We start from the raw sequence: 21,492 nt of genomic DNA, 5'->3' as shown, positions 1-21,492 counted from the left end.
GTGAGAATATGTTACTCAAACCTATTAGGCTAATTTAACTCTGATAATGCACAATATAAACATAGACCCTTGCGGGGGTGCATTTGGTTAATACATTTTGCACATTATCAGAGTTACAGATGGATAAATGAACACTGTCTATATGTATCATTCACATTACAGATAGAGAAACTAGCTGCTTGAAGGAAAGGATATCATGTGTGTTACATGAACATGGACCTGCTGTGGATGTAGAAGTGGACCTCAAATTCATCACAACTTCTTACCATCATCTTTTGTCATGGCCTCCCCGAGGTATGTGATGATCTCTTTTAGCAGTCTGGTAGCAGATGAAAAACATCTATCAATCAATGTTTTTTATTTATTTATTGTATGTGTTCCCATTCCATTAGTTAACGAGAGCCATCAAGAAAGATGGATGGATGGAATCAGTAGCTCCAGTTACATATATACATTCACACATAGTCATAGAGAGCTAAAAACAATAAAAGTGCTGTACGTCATATAAAATATAGTTTCCATATACGTAACTGCTTGCATCCTCCTGATATTTAAAGCGATATTCTTCATGCCCTCCTCTCATCTGTGTTTCCAGGGACATTGGAGAAAGACTGCGCAAGAAACATCGCAACTTGCAAGAGTCGTTAAAGAATAGAGATGAGGGGGACACGCAGGTAACATGCAAATAATGTCATAGTTTTTACATCACACCTTGTAGTTGTCGCTGTGTACGCTTCCGTTTGTACACTCTCACTGTTAAATAAGCACTTAATTTCAACTTCAATTTGAATGTCACATCATAGGATTACACAGGTGTAAACCAGGTGTAACAATGGGTGGAATCCTTCTTGTACAAACTCCCATCATTTGTAGTTCTCAGGAAAGGGAAGAATAATAGGGATATAAGGAAAGAACAAGAAACGAGGTCAGATAATCAAATAACCTTGATATGAGTGCAGCGAAATATACACAAGGAGGTGAGACATCTTAGGATTTTACTTCATGTCGTCAGGCAGCCAATGAAAAGAGACTATAGGAGCTATATTTTTGTCCATGTCTTACCCCTTACCCCTAAACTTCTTTGCCATTTTTACTATTTTGGAAAACGTTTTTAAATACTTCAAATAGCTGATCTACATCAAAACGTTGTGAGCTTGTCGAACACCTATTTGAAATATTTATAAATGTTTCTCAGAATAGTAAAACATGGCAAAAGAGTTTAGGGATAAGCCAGCCAGTAAGGCATGGACGAAAATAGGGCCCTAGGAGTCTTTCCAGACAAGACCCAACATGACCTATGGGTGTTATACACACTCACTCACACTCACACACCCTCACATACACACACACATGCAGGCAGGGTAAGATAGAGGCCAACAATGCAGTAAATGTAAGCTTTATAATCTACCTGGTAGGCTCTGGTTCCAGCTAGCAGACTGAGAGGGGACAGAAGACACACTGCAATGGAGGTTGGTGTCTCTCTTCCACCACGGAGCTTAGCCTGTAGACTGTAGTGTTGTTGCTGTGTACTGTCTGTGTGCTGCGCTCTGTTCACACTGCCTCAATCACGCTCAGAGTGCTTCTTCTCCTCACCTTGCAAGCTGTTGCTCTCCAGCACTGACTCATTTAGTCCTTTTTGATTTGAAGCAAAGATTTCTTTCTCACGTTTGCATTTAGAATGCTACTGGGAAAATGCTAATGCTAGCAGTGTGGCTGCGCCCTGTTTGTGGGGAAGAATTGGTGGCATTAAAAACAAACAAAAATGTGTGCTGTGCATGTGTGTTTCACCAGGAGCTCACAGGTGGTGAGGAAGACCCTGGAGATTCACTGAAACACGTGCTAAAGGCTCAGAGGCAGAGACGAAAGAAGAAGGTAGAGTTCCCTCTCCTCCCCTTTCCTCTCCCCATCTTTTACCTTCTCCACTTTTTAAACATGGCCTTGTCTTTTATTATGTTATATTTTGAGGAATTATCTGGGATAATAATAAAAAGAGGTTTTACAAACTATGTACTATATCCTGCCTTGACAGATTTTAGCAAATCAATTTATATTAATGTTTTATCTGGACCCATCCCTAGGGCTGTCACGATTATGACGATTATTTGTCACTCAAATAATTGCGATTAACGATTTAATTGTGTTTTTGTCATTGACAATTACATTTCTGTTTGGCTTTTAGGCTTTGAAGTTGCACATGGTAGATATGACACATAGCCTAAATATACAAAGAAATTACTGACATATTTGACAACTTTATACTTAAAAAAGAACATTGATAGTGGAAATAGCCGATCTACATGCTCACAACGCGTCGCGATGCGACGCGTTGTGAGCTTGTAGATCTGCTATTTCCACAGTTTTTGACCTTTTATTTAAATATATGAACATTTTTCAACATAGAAACGATTATGACGATTATGAAAAATAATCACGATTATGTCGAAAAATCACAATTAGACGATTATGTAATAATTGTGACAGCCCTACCCATCCCTCAGCTCCTGGAGCAGTCTTCCACCCAGGACTCCCATGAGGACAGTGTGAGGGAGGTCAGTGGAGAAGGGAGATCAGCAGAGAGAGCAGCGGTCCTGTCCAGACCTCCGGCTGGCTCCCACAGAGGTGGGCCTTCATAACGCCGCTGTCGTGTGGAAACCTTGTATGTCCAAAACCGGTACTTCTCAGGAAATGGACCGGAAATGTTTGGAAATACTGAAACATACGCATTGTGAGCTATTTGTGAGCTATTGTGAGCTATTTGTCTGCTATTTTCATTACTTTTGCTTTACACTCTTGTATGACAAAGTAAAAGTAGGGCCGTTAAAGGACTAAAAAATTATTGAAATTTGGAGAAACAAGGTTTCTGCACGACAACAACGGTATCCTGTCTAAACTGGCCTCTCCTTTCCACTTGGCGTAGCACTGATCATCACTGATGGTAATACAGGTAATGAACAGCAGTAAACAGTAGTGGTTTCATGAAAGCTTCTGGTCCTCCAGGTCTCCCCCCCTTGCGTCAGACCTCAGCCACCCCAGACTGGTCAGAGGGACCCGTGCAGACCCCCGGATCCAGCCGCTCAGACCACACCATGAGGCAGCGCATGAGAGAGAAGATGAGAGCTGCCAGAGTAAAGACCACCCCCTTCTCTAAGATGATGTGTCATTCATTACTAAACACACAGGAATCAAATCTGGATGTTGCCAGTTTGCAAACAACCTTGCCTCTCTAGTTTTGCAGTGTTTTCTCTTTTCAAATTAACCCTGGTGTCTCCCTATTTTGGGCTGGTTGTTATGCGAAATGTCCATGTTTTTTACCAATTCAAAAATAGCTAAAATAACAGATCTATACGCTCACAACGCATCACAACGTGACACACTGTGAGAGTGAAGATCTGTTATTTTCATACTTTTACTGTACAACAAAGTATGGCTTAAGTTGTTCATTCCTGTTAAAATGACATCTTGAATCTATGTTATTTTTGTAGTTTCAACAAGGTAAGGTGGTGAATCATGCTCAGTCATAATGCATGTCTTTTCTATCTCCCAGTCCAAAGCTGAGAGCATCATGCAGCAAGACGCTCCGCCTCAGGAGAGACCCAGTCGCCTACAGAACCTCAGAGACAGAGACGCTCTCACCAGGTTTGACAGAGAGGTGAGACGCAGAGACACTGTCACCAGGTTTGACAGATGCCGACATCAATCAACATCAGTGTTCCCTAAACTGTGGACCAGGGACCATTTTGGGGTCAGGGACCCATTTTTATGGGTCTTGAGTCTATAGATATACCGGTACTTTTTTGTTTTATTTCCTTTAGATTTCAAAAGTTTTTCGGTCAAAGAATTCCATAAAAACAACAACAACAAGTCACGTTGCAACGCTAGTTTGGGTCCTGGGGAATTTTTTAGAGAAATTATAAATGAGCCTTCAAGGGTTATTATTTACCAAATGCTGTGCCCTCTGTAATATATCATAGAAGGTTATTGCAGAAGTAAACTGATCTGTGTTAACATTTATTATTTTGTCCCTAGAGGCTTTGATGTTTGACTGTTTGTTCCAAAAAAAGCAGGCTTCATTCCCATGTTATGTTTTTACAGGCTGACACTGACAGACCGGAAGGAAATGACGTCCCGTTGGCTCTTAGCACCAGGGTCAAATTCCGTGAGGCGGCAAGACGCGTGAGGCTTAAAACACCCAAAATAATAACAAGCTGCTGTCTATATACCACATAATGATGTTGCCAATTTGTTAAAACATGTTTTTCTGTTGCAAACGCAGGCAGAAACGGGCCTACCGACCGTGGAAGAGGCTTACAACTTCTTCACATTCAACTTCGACCCAGAGACTCCCGAGGAGACTCAGCCTGAGTCTCAGGAGAGTGACAGTGTCTTCAGGAAAGGGAAGAAGAAACAGTCAAGACGCGGTGCAGAGGACGGCGACGAAAGCGGAGATGGAGAGACGGAGGTGGAACGCCAAGAGGCTGAAAGAGACCGGCGAGGCGACAGCGAGGGAGAGGAGACCCAGCAGCAGGTTAGAGGCAAAAAAACTGACTGAGTTCAAGTCCACGCAAAGATATTTTTGAGCGGTGCAAACCGCTCCTACAATTTCACTTTGTGTGTGTTAGCCAAAAACAAATATAAGCACGGATCTCCATTTATGGACAATCCGTGCTCATACACATAAAGTAACGGACGCCATGGACAGAACGGCCCATATAAGGAGATATGCAGTTCAGGGGTAGACATTAAGGGAAATTTACTACTGGTCCTCAGGGCCAGTGGATTTTGATGATCACTGGCCCTGACACGCGTGTGTGCGCAAAACTTGCGTCCTCCTTCATCCTCGATACTTGCGTCTTTTTTTTAATGAATGGAGTACATAGGACATAGGAGTGAACTGTACTGTCCTGTCCCTTTCGCCATTCAAAATAGCATTCCCCATAAAAACAACTCATTTGATTCAATAACATGTAGGCCTACTCTTAACACCAGCTGTAGCCTGTTTAACTGGTGAGGGCCCCAGCCCAGATTGACAGCTGTCTGTCTGCCTTCCCAGGATCTCCTAATGTGGGGTTAATTAGCATAGGATCAAGGCTATCAAAGCTGTATTTTATAGATGATATAAAAAATGTAATAAAATACATCTATGATATTCTTGATCCAAGGCTAATGGTTTATTCTGGCATAATTGCATCATATTTACAAACTGTGTATACATTCCTGCTCCAGCTAGTCAGTTATACAGAAGATAGAAGCATAGGACAGCAATTATAGAAATATTAGACCTTAACTGTCGAATGTTCAATCATGTTCTAATCATGTATGCAACATTTAGGAAAATAATTGCCAAATTTGACATCAAAGTTCCCACTCTTCTGTTACATGCTAAGCTGTCTGTCCCTCATCCATCCATCTCTGACACTGAGACACTCAGTCCATTCTCATCAAATGAGAAGATGATCTTCTCATTGTGGGCTCGCCTGGAAGGCGAGCACACGTATGTTATCTTCATTATTTATAGCTATATGTGTATCTCCTCAAAACTTTGGCGCGCTTCATCTCTTAAACGCTTACACCTTTCAACACCATTCAAATTTTTATGTGTTCAGCTTACTGAGGACAAGTGTGCTTGTATTTTTGGTTTTGAAATGTTTTGTAGTATAAATATAAAAAAATAAAAATGTTTAACTTTAAGCACCCAATGCATTTCCAATGGGTTTAGTGAGTGGGGACAGTGGAGTGGTGAGTGGAGAGAAGGATAATAGACCCATGTTTATGTTAAGGCGCTGTGGCTGCAGTGTTCACACTTCAGATATGCTATCTATATCATTGCGTTCACACAGGTCTGCTCTCTGATTTGATCCAAATGTCTAAGCTGTGTGATGTATAAAACTATAGTTATAGTTAAAACTATAAATAAATGTCCCTCTCCACTCTACTGATTACACAGCTGTGATCAAGAATCAAGTCCGGGCGATGGGATGTAAATCCCATAGCCATATATCCTAGAGCCCGCAGGGACAGTCAGCCATATTAGTGGTTGTTGTTGGTTGTCAGGGAGATATCAAAACCAATGCATTTCCAAGTCAGATCCACAAACACAATAAAAGCCATGCTCCACTCCTCAGTCTGGAGTGGCCACATAGAAGAATGCCTTGGTTATAGACATAGTGGAGGACATATGTGATCTGGGATTGTTAGCCTACAGTATATGCACTCAATATACTCCACTACAGTTGGAGTCCATTTGACAGTTGCTGGTTCCCAAACACAGAATCAAAAATGTAGATCTAGAACACATAGAATATGTACAGTACAGTAAGGTTCAGTGGAGTACAGTAAAAGTACAGTAAGGTTCAGTAGAGTACAGTAAAGTACAGTAAGGTACAGAAAGGTACAGTACAGAAAGGTACAGTAGAGTACAGTACAGTAAGGTACAGTAAAGTACAATACAGTACAGTAAGGTACAGTAGAGTACAGTAAAGTACAATAAAGTACAGTAAAGTAGAATAAAGTACAGTAAGGTACAGTGGAGTACAGTAAAGTACAGTAGAGTACAGTAAAGTACAGTATAGTAAGGTACAGTAGAGTACAGTACAGTAAGGTACAGTACGGTACAGTAGAGTACAGTATAGTATAGTACAGTAAGGTACAGTACAGTACAGTAAGGTACAGTAGAGTACAGTACAGTAAGGTACAGTAGAGTACAGTAAAGTACAGTAAGTTACAGTAGAATACAGTAAAGTACAGTACAGTAGAGTACAGTAAAGTACAGTAAGTTACAGTACAGTACAGTACAGTACAGTACAGTACAGTACAGTACAGTAAGGTGCAGTACAGTATAGTAAGGTACAGTACAATACTGTAAGGTACTGTACCTTACAGTACCTTATCCTATTTGTTGGGTTGGAACCGAGCCCACACTGTTTCGAAGGAACAGTATTTCTAGTTTGATTTACATATTCTCAATAGGCTACAGTACACGTTGATTCTAAATATCTACAACAGTTAAAAGAAACAAATTTGCCGAATGCGTTCCACACGCACCGCGCGCGTGCACACACACACACACACACACACACACACACACACACACACAGGACCGCCCCCCTCTCTCTCGTTCACTAGACACACAGCGACAGCGTCAATCTCTCCTTTCTCTCAGTATAGTAATGGACCTTTCCCCAACTTCAAGAACATAACTTGTCTATTGTACTTTCTGATTCTGACACGCGGTGAAGGTGACATTGGATACTGAACAGCAGGGCAACAGCGCTCCACTGTCAACAATCTCTAGAAGCTAACGCTGTTAGCAGCATCAGCTACAGTAGCAGTAGAGATGGGATTTATGGCTCTTTGAAGTGAGCCGGATCTCTGGGATCCGTTCCTTTCAAAGAGCCGTTCAAAAGACTCGATTCGTTCACGAACGTCCCATCTCTAAGTAGCAGGCTGGCTGCTCTGCCTTGTGTAACTGTCTGTGACTGCAGCTGATGTACACACGCACGATGCACGCAGAAGGCAACTTTGCTCGTCTTTGATCGGGATCACGCAACGTTATATTTTAGCGGTAATTACGAGACGATTTCACCGAAATGATTACAAAACAGTACCACAAGGAATACTGATGTGAAATTAGATAAACGTTTTTATTCGTTTAATTTTCAAGGCATTAAATTCACTGGCCCAACGGGCAAGTCCCTGATGAGTTCTGGTGGCCCTGTCACTCTAAAAAGTACAAACGGGCCAGCGGGCCATTTATAATGTCGAGTGCTGCAGTTTGACTGTTGGTTTCTACTCTATACACTTACGCCCTATTTGACACTTTCGTGTCATGCATGCGATTTCTTCTAATAATGACATGCCCAAAATAAGGACACCAGCTCAAAACAGGGTTAAACCTCCCAGATCTAGAGGCTGATAACCAAATGGTTAGGGCACATACTGTACACTACCACATGGGTGCAATGCCCTGATCAGTGAGTCCCCGGTTCGATTCCCAGCAGGCCCGCCCCGTGACTGAATGTCATTCCCACGCTCTCTCGCCGCATTTCCTGTCCCAGTTGTCACTATCACTGTAAAATAAAGGCTTAAAACAAACAAACAAAGATACTTCCAGGTCTACCATGGAGCATGGGACAGTTTTTGGGATTAGCCAGACTGCAGCGTTCGCATGCAATGAGGGGTGAGCCACACTCCGAGGTATGTATGAGAGGACACAGGGTTTCCATTAACAAATACTCTCTTCAGACCATAAAGGTTTTGGCTTTTGGACCTATGTCCAACAAGCACCATGTGTTTGAATGAAATGAAGACCACTCCCCTCAAGATTTAAGATTTCCCTTTGTCTTGCGAGGCAGGTCTGGCTGTCCATCACTGCGGGTTGCATTGCATCACTCTTTGGAACAGTTGTTTGGTCATATCCGTGTAAACGTGTGCATATGTTTCTCACTTTGAACCTGGCGTGAGTGGCATCCCTGTTATGGGCATGTAGTCATTGGTGAAACAATTCTAAAGGTCGTTGCATACTGCTGTGGTTTTCGGGCCGAATATCGGGGTGAATTTCGGAGCGCGTGAATAAAAAAATCAACCTCACGTTATGTCAATCACGTTTGCACACTGCCGCCCGTTTTCATATTTATTTTCGGACCAGGGTTGATTTTTCCCGATTTTCGCAACTGTCACCACTGGGTCCTTTGCTCTCTCTCTCCTCTCTCTCTCTCCTAGGCCTGAAAAATGCTTTCGAGGATTTTGGATTTCCAAAACACAATGAGAAAACGCAGTGCAGTGTGCAACCAGCTTAAGAATGTCTAATGTATCAGTGTTATAAATATGTTTTTCTAGTTTGAGATATTTCCACATTGCGCATACGGTGGTGGAAAATAATAGGCGATGTCTCTGTCCGTGATGCAGAAGCAGGGGGGGAGAGGTGGTTAAGCTGTGTGCCAGGCCTGTTGCGTAACGTTCATTCAAATATCGCGTCAAAATCGTTTATTTTTGGGGATTCAAATTCAAAAACAGCTAAAGTAGCAGATCTACGCTCAAAACGTGTCGCTTCACACCGCGCTTTGAGCTTGCGGATTTAGATCTGCTACTTTTGATGAGTTTGTGTGACGCTGCAGTATGATCAAGTAGGGCGTTTAATTTACAAAACAACACAAAGATAGGAGGTTTCTGCCTGACAGCAACAATATGAGGATCTCTCCGGGTGGTGCAGGGATAAAGTACCTGCCCACCACAGTGAAGTCATCTTAGATCGCATCATTTAAGAACTGCGTTCCAAAGATAAAGAAATCAGCCGGGTGATTTTACTCATATGCATATCGTCGTTGTCGGGTGGAAACCTTGTATGTCCAAAACCGTTCGTTTTTATCATTTAAAAAAATGAACTAAACTAGTGAAAACAGCCGATCTAAAAGCACACAACGCCTCGCACCGCGAGGCGTTGTGTGCTTGTAGATCTGCTGTTTTCACTACTTTTGTGCGAGGCGTTGTGTGCTTGTAGATCTGCTGTTTTCACTACTTTTGTGCGACGGCCTTGTCTGATGAAGCAGGGCTTTACTTAAACGTACACATTTGAAACTTGGAGATACAAGGTTTCTGCCCGACAGTGACTATATGAAGCATCTGACGTTAAAAAAATAATAAAATAGTATGACTTTGATTTTGGGAAAACATAAACACAGACGTTATCAAATGTAACTCAATATCATAAACGACACAGAGTCACATACCAGACTAAATCTCCTGGCTGGTCTGTGTATTTTTGGAACACAGTTCTTATATGCCGCAATCGAATGATTCCCCTATGAGAAATCCACTACAAAACATAACACTGTGACCAAGGGGTATTGGGAATGACATCAGTACTCTATTGTCATAACAACTACATTGCAGAGAAAAATAAGAATGAGCTCTCTCCTCAAAGTTTGTCATGGACTTCACAAAAACAAAGTGTCCTCTTTTTGTTGCGCTCTTAGAGTGAAGAAGCTCCCCTGGTGCCAGATGAATCGGAGGACCTGTTCGTCATTGAACAGTCAACTCATGACTTCTTGGAGATGAGGAGAGCAGAGTACATCGGCTACCGCAGACGTGTGCAGAGAGACAGCGAGCTGCTCTTCACCCCCAGCTACATAACAGGTACACTTTCACTGCAACTCAAGACAATGTGACCTGACGGTCGCTTATCTCCCGATTAGGGAGTCTTACTGGTCATTATTAGTAGTAGTATTAGTGTTACATTATATCAGTATAACTGTTTGTGGATATATTATTTTTTATGACAACACAGCCTGATTATCCCTCAGAGAGTGGGCAGAACATTTCTGGAAAGTTTCAGGTTATGGAATGTTCTGGGTTTTATCCTTTTGTAGTCATAAAGACTGAGCCATAATTGTATGTATTGTCTCTGTTTCATTGTGTTTATTATTTTGTGTTGTGGATTGAGAGAGTTGCATATGGGAGCAATCTCACTGCCATACACCATGTGTATGTGATCAGTAAAACTTGACCCTTGGCTTGAACCCCTTGTATCAATACATAGTTTTAGTTTTGGCATTGAGCGAGGGTGTGTGTGTGTGTGTGTGTGCGTGCGTGCGTGCGTGCGTGCGTGTGTGCGTGTGTGTGTGTGTATGTGTGTGTGTGTGTGTGTCCATGGGTCCTCCTAGTCCCAGCTTCCAGTAAACTGCCAGAGAACATGCGGCCTCGCTATCTGGAGGACGAGGGCCTGTACGTAGGGGAGAGGCCTCCGGTTCTGCGCTCCAACGAGAACATTCTGGAGAACCGCATCTTGAAGCAGGAGCAGGTAAAATGGCGGTTGATCAATCTAAAGACGACACAGGAAGAAACCAAGGCAGGAAAATGTAAAAGCCTTGATTGAATTGGCTAATAAATTGGCTAATTGGGTACATGGGGTCCCTAGCAAAAGCAAAATTAGTTAAGTGTCACAATCATCTTAAAGGAGTAGTTCACCCCCAAAATGACTTATTTTCTATTGATTAGTCACGCCATGGAGAGTAGAGTTCAATAATATTTTTAGTTTTTTGACAAAAATGTGATAACAATAAATTTTGCCCCATTCGTTCCGGATGGGGACCCGTTTCGAAACGGGTCCCCATCCGGAATCAATGGGGATAATTTACCTGAATAAAAATGTTGTCTTAGGAATGTGTTATAAAATATTATTGAACTCTACTCTCCATGGCATGAGTAATAAATAGAAAATAAGTCATTTTGGGGGTGAACTACTCCTTTAACCACTTATATTTTTTGTTGACTATTCAAAAATGGCAGATATACAAGCCCACAGCAAGCTTGTAGTGTACATCTGCTATTTATGATAATGTTTGAAAAAAAATAAAAAAAATAAAGAAATCTTCAGGGGGGCCCCCGGCCAAATACATATCAATTTGGGGATCCTTAGCACAAAGAAGTTTGAGAAGCAATGTTCTAAATGGATTCTAATGCCATTTCTGCAGTAGCTCCTCTACATACAGCATACGGTACATGCTACATGTATTTCATTGAACCTCACTGCTTGACGGAACACTGTGTGTGCAGGGGAAGAAGTGGTTTGGAGACGACGGCAGGATCATGGCTCTTCCTGACCCCATCAAGGAGTCTTCCACCAGACCTCCTCTGTTCCACATGGAGGAAGAGCTGGACCCCGCTCTGCACGCTGTGTACAGGAAGGTCAGAGACACCCCCTCCTCACAGCACTGTTCATTCTGTCCAATTAAAGCCTTTCGTCAGTGAAAAAAGACTGTCGCACAAAACTAGTGAAAATAGCCGATCTACAAGTACACAACGCCTCGCGGCGCAAGGCGTTGTGTGCTTGAAGATCGGCTATTTTCACTATTCTAAATCCTTTTTAAAATTATAAACACAGAACGAACGGTTTTGGACATACAGTGATTCCACCCGTCTTAGTTTGTTCGTTAACAAATAAAAACTAGACTAAACTGTTAGGGAGTACTAGTGGAGATGAGATCCGGTGGAACTAAAAGACAAGTCATTTTACGTTTGTGTGGGAGCACTGCGACGCGTCCACACCTACAGACAGAAACAGAATTCTAATGTGAGCATAAATAAAACGATGCATAACTGTGGTGGGGCATGGTTTAGTTTAATTTAGTTTAGTTTATTAGCACATTATTATAAAAAATAGAACAATACATATTGAGGATACAAAATACTGCGCAAGGAGAGGAAGAAGCCAAAGGGCTTATTTAGAATCCTTTCCTTAATGAAAGAGGTCATTCATTTAACAAATACAAGTTCACTAGGAACAAATACAATATACAAGTTATGTCAGAGCAGCTGTGCAATAAAGAAGTAAAAACACAGAAACTCCACAAAAAACATAAAAAGACAAAAACAAAAAAAAACATTTGGTAAGATAACACATCAGTAGATGAAATCATATGGACTTACAGTAAAGAAATAAGATATTGTTTCATACGTTTCTTAAATATTGACAAGGATAGAGATGACTTAAGTGATGTATCTAGAGAGCTCGACAATTGAGGGCCTCTAAATGTAATAAATAATTGATGTTTTGTGGTACGACAAAGAGGTCGATCAAAATCATCTCTATTCCTGGTTCCCCAGTACAGTAGGCCGGTGCCCAACGGGCACCGTTCTAGCATCTATGATTTCATCTGCACACATCAGATTACACAACTAGGGCTAAAACCTCAGGGGCATCTGAGCTGCCAGGGGTGTCAGCGCAAGCTGGGGTTCCTCTTCCAAGGCTGTAAATGATGTCACAGGACTGCAATGTCTGGATTTTCTGCACAATTAACTTTTTTCTTTTTGGGTTACCACGCTTCTTAAAATCCATGTCTAGCTCAAAAAACAGGATCTGGGTGGGAATGTACAAGTGGGAGTACTACGAGCACCCGTTGCTACTTGGCAGTGTGTGATCTAGAATACCCAGAGGTGTAAATTAACTAAGTACATCTACTTAATTTTGAGGTATTTTTTACTTTTTTCTGTATTTACTTCTGTATTTTACACTTTTCGTCCGTTTGAAAATAGCAGATCTACAAGCTCACAATTCGTCGCGATGCAATGCATTGTGAGCTTGTAGATCTGCCATTTTCAAGATTTTGAACATGTCAAAAATTTGACATTCTGCACTATGAGTGCTTTTACTTTTGGTACTTTAAGTATATTTTGATGCCGATTGTAATGTTTGTACTTTTACTTTTAAGTACATCTTGAATACGGGACGCCTACGGAGTATTTCTACATTGTGGTAATGATACTTTTTTACTGAAGTAAAACATGTGATTAGTTCTTCCGTCACTGGTAGTGGTAATACCCAGAGAGAATCATCCTTCATTATAATCCTGTGAAAAGTTGTTGCAGCTGTCACGTTCAGATGAAGTCATGGAGCAAAGCAGAGCCTCAGATGACCGGGGAGAGGGCGCCATGTTGTCAACACGTGACATTTCATCACTGTTGTGTTCCTGAGGGCACTGTTGTTCACCAGGGGTTCTCAAAGTGGGGTCTGTGTGGACCCCCGGGGTCCTTGAAAGGGTTCTCCAGGGTGATCCCCCTGTCAAAATGAGTCAATATCGCATTAAAATCAGCTTTTTACCACTTTAACCCCAATATACATCGGCTTTTTGAAAATGGACGGCCTACAAGCTCACAACGTGTCACAATGTGTCGACGTGATCTGCTATTTAAAAAGTTTTAATCTTAATTAATTACAGGCTCTGTGATAATCGCAATTAATCGCATTTTAATCGCACATCGATATTTGACCTGAGAAGTATTGTTTTTCAAGTAAAACACATTTTGTGAGTGAGTTTTTTAAATCTAAATTTCGCATCCACCCGGCCAAGCAAAGCGCTCTGATCGGCCACTTCTCCCTTTGCGTTTGTTGTCTCTTCTTGGTTGGTGCATCGCTATGATCGGTATGCCCGAAACTGAAGGTTCTGTGGTGCAAAAACGAAGTGCGATTAAAATGCGTTATTTTTTTTAATCGCGTTAATTTTCTGTAATGAATTAATCGCAATTAATCAGTTAAAGTCCCAGCCTTACTAAAAATATTTTAATCCGCAGCCAAATACATATTTTATTTAGGGGTCCTTGGCATGAAAACGTTTGAGAATCCCTGGTTCAGACAGCATGCGCCCATACTATACCCAAACTAACACGGCTCCTAGTAAACTGGCACAGCCATAACACTACAGCCCCCCCAGTGTATGTCTGAATGAATGTCCTCGGCAGGAACACTGCATGTTATGATGAATTGTGTCCCTCCAGGCTCTGAAGCGGGCCAACCTGTGCATGGCCAGAGGAGCAGGGGACCCGGAGGGGGACTACCAGCTGGACGTGGACGTGTCTGGGCTGATCTTCTCACACCACCCTCTGTTCAGCAGGGAGCACGTGCTGTCTGCCCGCCTGGCCCAGATGTACGACCAGCAGCTCAACAGGCTGCACAGCAACCTCACCGCGCACCTCACTGACAAGGTGGGGAGGGGGGGGACTACAACACCCATAATGCACCCGCATTCGACATGCCCCTGTTGAGGGACTTTATAGCATTTTGAACCAGATCAAACTAAAACCGAACTGTTCTACCTATACTGTATATTTACACTATGTAGGATCGGTATGATCTACTGTAATGATTTGAACTCTGGTTGAAATCGTCCTGCCCTGTGGCAATTCTCTCTTTGCGCTCTCTCTCTCTCTCTCTCTTTCTCTCTCTCTCATTGTGTGTGTGGCTGTGTGCGTGTGTGTGTGTGTGTGTGTGTGTGTGTGTGTGTGTGTGTGCGCGTGTGCGTGTGCGTGCGTGTGTGTCCAGCCTTGTATGTCCAAAACAGTTCAGTAAAAAAGAAAGAAGAATCTGTGTTCCCATGGATCCAAATGTTTAGTCACAAGCACTTGTTAATACAGTACTTTTCATTGGTTTAATATTTAACCCACATACACAAGTAATCACGTTCAAACTGTCCCTGGCATTTTATAATGGACAAAATAAAATAACAATCAAATGTTCCGAAATGGACAGAAATAGCTGTGAAATAGCACATCTACAAGCACATCTACAGGCTCTTTACGTGCGTGTCTAATAAATATAAGGTAGTTAGTATGGGCTTGGCTGTTAAGTATTCTGTAAAATAAGGGTAAGAGAAAACATGTTAAATGTGGCCATATAAGGTTTCAGCAATATTGTTTCTGTTGGGTGCAAACCTCATAATTACAGTATGTCCAAAACTATTCAGGATTCAAATTTAAAATATATCAAAAGTATCAGATCTAATAGCAGATCTGCTACCTTTGTACCTTCGTGCGATGCTGCATTATGATCCGGTAGGATGTTAATTAATTAAAAAAAACACCAAAAGTTAGAATATGGAGATAAGAGGTTTGTGACTGACAGAGACGATAATACTGATGAAGCAAGTTGGTCTGGAACAGTTATTGTATTCTTTTTGGTTGTTATGGTAACATGTCCAGCTGCTACAGTGCTGTCAGAATGTGCTCATCCCTGATGCCAAGCTGGAAGGGGGGGGGGTCGTTATAATGGTCACCCGGGGTCCAGTGGAACTCCACCAACTATCCAAGAAGGCTCTCTCACTGTCCTTTAAACATTTCTCTGCATAGGGTCCCCATTGATATATGATAATACATATTGTCAAAGTCAGGTAGAAACATTTGATGCTTTTGGGGGCGGCATAGCTCAGGGGTAGAGAAACCGTTATTAGAGCACGAAGGGTTCCCGAAAGGTTCCCAGTTCGAATCCGGGCTCCCCCTGAGTTAATGTCGAAGAGTCCTTGAGCAAGGCTCTGAACCCCTAATTGCTCCCGGTGAGTAGGTTGGTGCCTTGCATGGTTTCCTCTGCCACCGGTGTATGAATGTGTGCGTGAATGGGTGAATGTTGGGTGAATGTAATGCACAATCTATGTAAAGCGCCTTGGATAAAAGCGCTATATAAATGCACCATTTACCATTTTGCGTGACGCTGCAGTAAGTCAGGTGTTAATTTTCAAAAAACACAAAAAGGAAAAATATGGAGATCGTTTCTGCCCGACAGCAACAATATCAAACTGCAGGTCCTTGAAATAAATGAAATCTACACAGTAAAATCCTCTGTGCTAATTTAACTTAGATGTACCAAACTTACAGAGCAAAAAGAGTCTATATACAGTACAGTATGTGGACCCCTGATGGTCCCCGAACCCGGCGTTGAGAACCTTTTAGACCTCACAGCGTGACTCACAGGATTCCCTCTTAAACGGTCCCTCTGTGGCCCGACTGTGGTTTCCAGTTCCTCACATTATTCCTGCATGTGTTCGGTGACGTATTGTTCCATGTAGTTGATTTCTTCGTGTGCGTGTGTGTGTGTGTGTGTGTGTGTGTGCGCGCGCTTGTGCGTGTGTGCGTGTGCGTGTGTGCGTGTGCGTGTGCGCGCGTGTGTGTGTGTGTGTGTGTGTGTGTGTGTGTGTGTGCGTGCTGCAGCTGAACGGGCTGAGGAACGCCCTGAGGAACATGCTAGAGGTCCACAGTGGGCAGGCCCTCAGCCCCGCCATGGAGATGAGGATACATGAGTACAAGCTGGAGGTCAGGTGAGCTCCTCTCCCCAGTGAGCCAAGTCAGCCAAGCCTTAAAACCCATTTAGACGCATTGCTACGCATTATTTTATGCTTTAACTATAAAAAAAATTGCAGATACACAAGCTCGAGCTTGTAGATCTGCTATTTTGGAAAAATCGTGAACATTTGTGCAAGTTGTTGAATATTTTCAATCCTTCTATGGTTATTTGAAAAATCTATGTTTCTATGTCAGTCATGCTCAAACCTTTTCATGTCAAGGACCCCCAAAATGATATGCATTTGGCCACGGACCCCCATCTCAAATATTTTGTTTTCAGGGACCCCCCCCAGAAGCAAATATTTGACAAATGTTTGCTTTAAAAGAATATATATCAAAGATTTGCAAATATCAAAAATAGCACTTGGCCATGTCCGTGGCATGTTTTAGATGTTGTTTTTACATACATCATTATAATGTTCTTATTTTGATGATAAGATTTTTGTTTAATTCTTTTGTATTATAAAGGTCTTAACACATGCCTAACACATCCACACACGTGATAACGATTCACCCCAGTTGGGGTGCCGCGGCCCCGTTATCACGTTCAGGGACGTGTTTAAAAACTCAATTTCCCATGATACCTAGCGGAAATAGTATTCCGCAGACTTCTGGCTCCCATAGCATTGTATACGAACTCGCTGCAAAAGCATGGATATATCTCCACTGCTTTTCCCTTATCGCTTGTTTGGTCAAAATGGCCTGTTTTCTATGGACCATAGCTTACACACAGATCATCGCGGCTGTATTTTTTCGTTCTCCGCGTGAAAGAAAAGACTTAGAACGGCCGTGAACGGGAGCCACTGAAAATCAGGTGAATACAATAGGAAAAAGCCTTGGCAGTTAATCTACATTAGTTATGGCAAAACTATGGCAGCATAAGTGTTAAGTCCTTAAACTGTCATCTGTCATTTCCGACCCACAGGCCACATTCCCACAGGTTGAGAACCAGTGGTCTACTGTAGGTCTAGGGAGCTCTTTGTCTTCTAGGACGGGTGACAATTGTAGCTCTATGTCTGACAGGAACACGCGTCAGCTGCGGGACAGGGAGCAGGAGAAGGACAGGGCGCTGCTGAAGAACATAGTGAAGCTTTGGAAGGAGCTCAAGGCGCTGAGGGACTTCCAGAGGTTCACTAACACCCCTTACAAGCTCTACCTCAGGAGGTAAGATTCACCAGTGAAAACCGCTTCCAATGAATGGCTTTGTGTGTATCACGCCCATATATGGTAATTTCAGTCCAGAATGAACAGGCTTTTTCAAAAACAGAATGTCCGTTTAATTACCATATATGGTCAGACCTGCCAACCCATACGCATTTTGCGTAGTAAGCACGCATTTTTAGTCTCTGTACGCAGGTACGCAAACTCCTCTAACGGCTACGCATTATCGGGTGATGGTAAAGTGAGGCAAACATTTTTGCTCCATGCCGTGTAGTTCCTCCCAGGCACCACATGAATGGTGTGTGAATGGGGCGCATGGCGCTGGGGAGCACTAGAACGGAAGCGATGCTCGTTTTATCGACAGAAGAAGAATGATTGTTTTGGTAATAGAGTTATAGAAGAAGGTTTTGGTTTAGTTCAGCATGCACGCATCTCACAGCGACGCAGACGAGTTATCGATCGGATACATAACGGCGATATTAATCAGATTAATGTATAAAGAAGATGATACGGAGAAGGGCCGTGGTGTTGCGCGAGTCGATGCACAGCGACTGTTCGCCCTGTAGTGCTGCCAACGAGTCTAACAGGTAATAAACTTTTAAAACCCTCCTCTGAGGTGAATTCACATGTCATAGCAGCCACGATGGTGAGAATTGGTGAAATCTTGTACTATGCCTAACCTAACCCTATCTGGCGACGCTGGTGAAACGAAACAACGAGCTGCTCCGGTCCGCCTGGAGTTATACTTCGTCATACGACGGTTTTGCAGCGAGCAACCAGTCGGAAAATGTCAAAACGTGTGACCCATCGAGTATGAATGAATGAATGAATTAGGCCTATGTGTATTGTCAAAAACATTAACAGTGAACACATTTATCACCTGTGAATATATGAATGACATTAATGGTCTATCAGTATCAACAATGAGTAGCCTACAGCCTATATGAATGAATATACAGACTAGGCTGTATGTGATCTATACACAATGTAGGCCTATATATCAATTAATGGATGGAATAGAAACCTACATGAGTTGAATACTTTCAACTTAATGCAAATCATGCACAGAAAGGTGGTTTTATTTAGGCTGCTCAATGAACAATGTTTAACAAAGACACAGGTAAATATTTAAAGGTAAATAGCCTACCTGACAATGTAAAGCTATTTTGCTATTTGAATAACATGATTATGTTGATGTATGTTCATTCATTAAGTCACTGGTGAGACTGTTTTGCTAGTCTATTGTTAACTAACTCTGAGCAAGTGCAGTTAGTATATTTTATTAAAGATTTGTCAACAATATTGCCAAAGCAACATTACTGTATTGCCTGGTAATACTAGCCTACTTTTTCTCCTGACCAAATGGCATTTTTATTTAAAAGGTTGTTCTAACATCTTGCCTCCTCCTATTAGTGTAAGTCAAGACATGCAATGTGCTACATTTCTGGTGTGAAATTTTGTTAACATAACTGTAAAGGTCCCACCCAAAAAGGTGCATGGAACCCCCCAAAATATACGCTGTTTTGTGCGGGAAAACAACAAAAATTCGGCGCCGCGCCCACTGCGCGGGCGCTGCGGGCGCTGCGGGCGCCGCGCGGGCACTTCGTGCCCGCGCATGAGTACTCAATAAAATTTCCCAGGGTTGGCAGGTCTGTATGGTGATCTCAGTCCAGAATGAACAGGGTTTTTCAAAAACACAAAGTATGTTACCTTATGTCCATATATGGTCACTCCAGGCCAGAATGAACAGGTTTCTCCTGTCCCGTACGTGTAAAATATCAGTCCAGAATGAATAGGCTTTTTCAAAAAGCAAAATGTCGATGTCCCTCCCGGTTAGATGAATGGATACTTTGAGGATTGGTCAAGCTTCACATGATAATTTGGCCTTCAGGGTTTAAAATATGTAGTAAGCCACAAATACATTCAGAATAGAGGTTTTATCTGTCCACCGCTTCACTTCGAACCGAAGTTTGATTTTTATTATACTTTATACAATTATCTTAACACATGTTTGAAATTTCTTTCAAAACCTGTGCAGAAAATAATAATCTTAAAAGATGTGTAGTAAAGGGGAGGAAAAGAGGAGGAACAAGGGATATTTAGTTGATGATCAAAAATGGGTCCCGAGTACCTACTTTTTGGAAAACAGTGCTTTAGGGTACAGTAAATACTGTACATGGTGTCTTCTAAGCCTAGGCACACAGAGAGTGTCGGTCATCCAAAACACCCTGAGTTGCTCTTTCAGCGGGATGGAGCACTTCCAAAAGTTGAGAAAAGTTCAACTTGGGTGAAAGGAAATGCATGTCGTGTGATCCGCTTTTTCAGCCAGTGCATTTTTAGAAGGTGCCATGTGCTCTGTTTTTTTCTACACATAAAACTATGCGTGAACACGCCCTTAGCCTAAATGTGTGCAGCTGAACAAGTCTATCCCCAAACTATTAGTGTGCAAGACAAGTTAATGGACACTTGGACAGTACATGAGGTGATTCTGCCAATTTGAGATCTTTGCTATCAATCTTTAACATGTGTCCTGATAAGCTCACATACAGTAATACATTCTGTTAGATGGTTTATTTGTATTTCACGACAAGCCAATAGAGACTCTTACATGCTTCTATTGTTCTGTCTGGATTACATATCTCCTGGCCTCTAACCAGTTTTAAGTACCTTTACTTAAGTACTGTACTTAAGTACAACTTTGTGGTATTTTTTCTTTACTGGAGTATTTCCAATTTTAAGTACTTTTACTTCTATTCCACTTCATTTCAAAGGCAAATATTGTACTTTTACTCCAATACAATAATTTGAAAATGTGTGTTACTACTAGTTACTTTGTAGATTTGTATTATTATTACAAATCAGTGAAATCACACATTAACCACTTCAGCCCTATATACATTTCGGCCATTTGAAAATAGACGATCTAAGCTTGTAGATTGGCTATTTTCAAAATATATTTATACATTTGAAAACTTGAAAAGGGACATTCTGCATAGTGAGTACTTTTACTTTTGGTACTTTTGGTATATTTTGATGCCAATACGTTTGTACTATTACCGTAATTGCTGGACTATAAGCCGCACCTATAAGCCGCACCAGCTAAATTTAGAACAAAAAACAAATGTTTACATATATAAGCCGCACCTGACTATAAGCCGCAGGTGTCCCTCCTGCTTCCCGCTAGAGCGTCCCTGGTGGCCGTTAGCTGTATAAATCTATATATAAATCCTTGTTAAAGACCATTGTAAAACTAACTACCTGGCCGTTAGCTGTAAAAGTCTTTATATAAGCCGCACCGTTGTATAAGCCGCAGGGTTCAAAACATAGGAAAAAAGCTGCGGCTTATAGTCCAGCAATTACGTACTAAAGTACATTTTGAATTCCAGACATTAACTTGTAACAGAGTATTTCTAGATTGCAGATTTGCAGTATTGATACTCTTACTTAAGTAAAAAATGCGAGTACTTTTTTCCTCCACTGGCTCTAACTTTATCTTAAAGCTGTCCTAGTGTATAATGAATATTGATTTGTCCAAGAAGACCACACTGCGTGACCTGATCTCTTTTTCCAATAGATTTATTTTCCGTTAATAACAAAAGCCCCCCTGTCTTCATGGTGGTATAATCCATCACTCAGTGCTGTCTGGCCCCTAACAAATGGAGTCACTCCCACCACCCCTGGCTCACAGAGTTATTTTCTGTATTGTAATTCCCATAGGGGGAATCTTAG

The 21,492-nt window shown here is 41.9% G+C and overlaps 1 protein-coding gene across 1 annotated transcript in view; it reads left to right on the top strand.

Moving 5' to 3' along the window:
• Window positions 1-280: 280 nt before the first annotated feature.
• The window catches only part of cc2d2a (coiled-coil and C2 domain containing 2A), a gene marked incomplete at both ends in the record, with an annotated part of 54,904 nt that continues 33,692 nt past the window's right edge, over window positions 281-21,492 (top strand). Inside the window, 14 exons of the mRNA XM_080729782.1 lie at window positions 281-294; window positions 596-674; window positions 1,792-1,872; window positions 2,499-2,619; window positions 2,998-3,125; window positions 3,545-3,649; window positions 4,093-4,173; window positions 4,274-4,525; window positions 9,972-10,131; window positions 10,659-10,795; window positions 11,551-11,682; window positions 14,269-14,475; window positions 16,471-16,577; window positions 17,626-17,766. Of these exons, the coding sequence (XP_080585908.1) occupies window positions 281-294; window positions 596-674; window positions 1,792-1,872; window positions 2,499-2,619; window positions 2,998-3,125; window positions 3,545-3,649; window positions 4,093-4,173; window positions 4,274-4,525; window positions 9,972-10,131; window positions 10,659-10,795; window positions 11,551-11,682; window positions 14,269-14,475; window positions 16,471-16,577; window positions 17,626-17,766 (1,745 nt within the window). The remainder of the gene's footprint in view (window positions 295-595; window positions 675-1,791; window positions 1,873-2,498; window positions 2,620-2,997; window positions 3,126-3,544; window positions 3,650-4,092; window positions 4,174-4,273; window positions 4,526-9,971; window positions 10,132-10,658; window positions 10,796-11,550; window positions 11,683-14,268; window positions 14,476-16,470; window positions 16,578-17,625; window positions 17,767-21,492) is intronic.

This window comes from Nannobrachium achirus, assembly GCF_963921795.1.
Source record: "Nannobrachium achirus genome assembly, chromosome: 1".
In the NCBI taxonomy this organism is placed as follows: Eukaryota; Metazoa; Chordata; class Actinopteri; order Myctophiformes; family Myctophidae; genus Nannobrachium; species Nannobrachium achirus.
The sequence above is the reverse complement of the archived record's forward strand: the minus strand, read 5'-3'. Positions and strand labels throughout refer to the sequence as shown.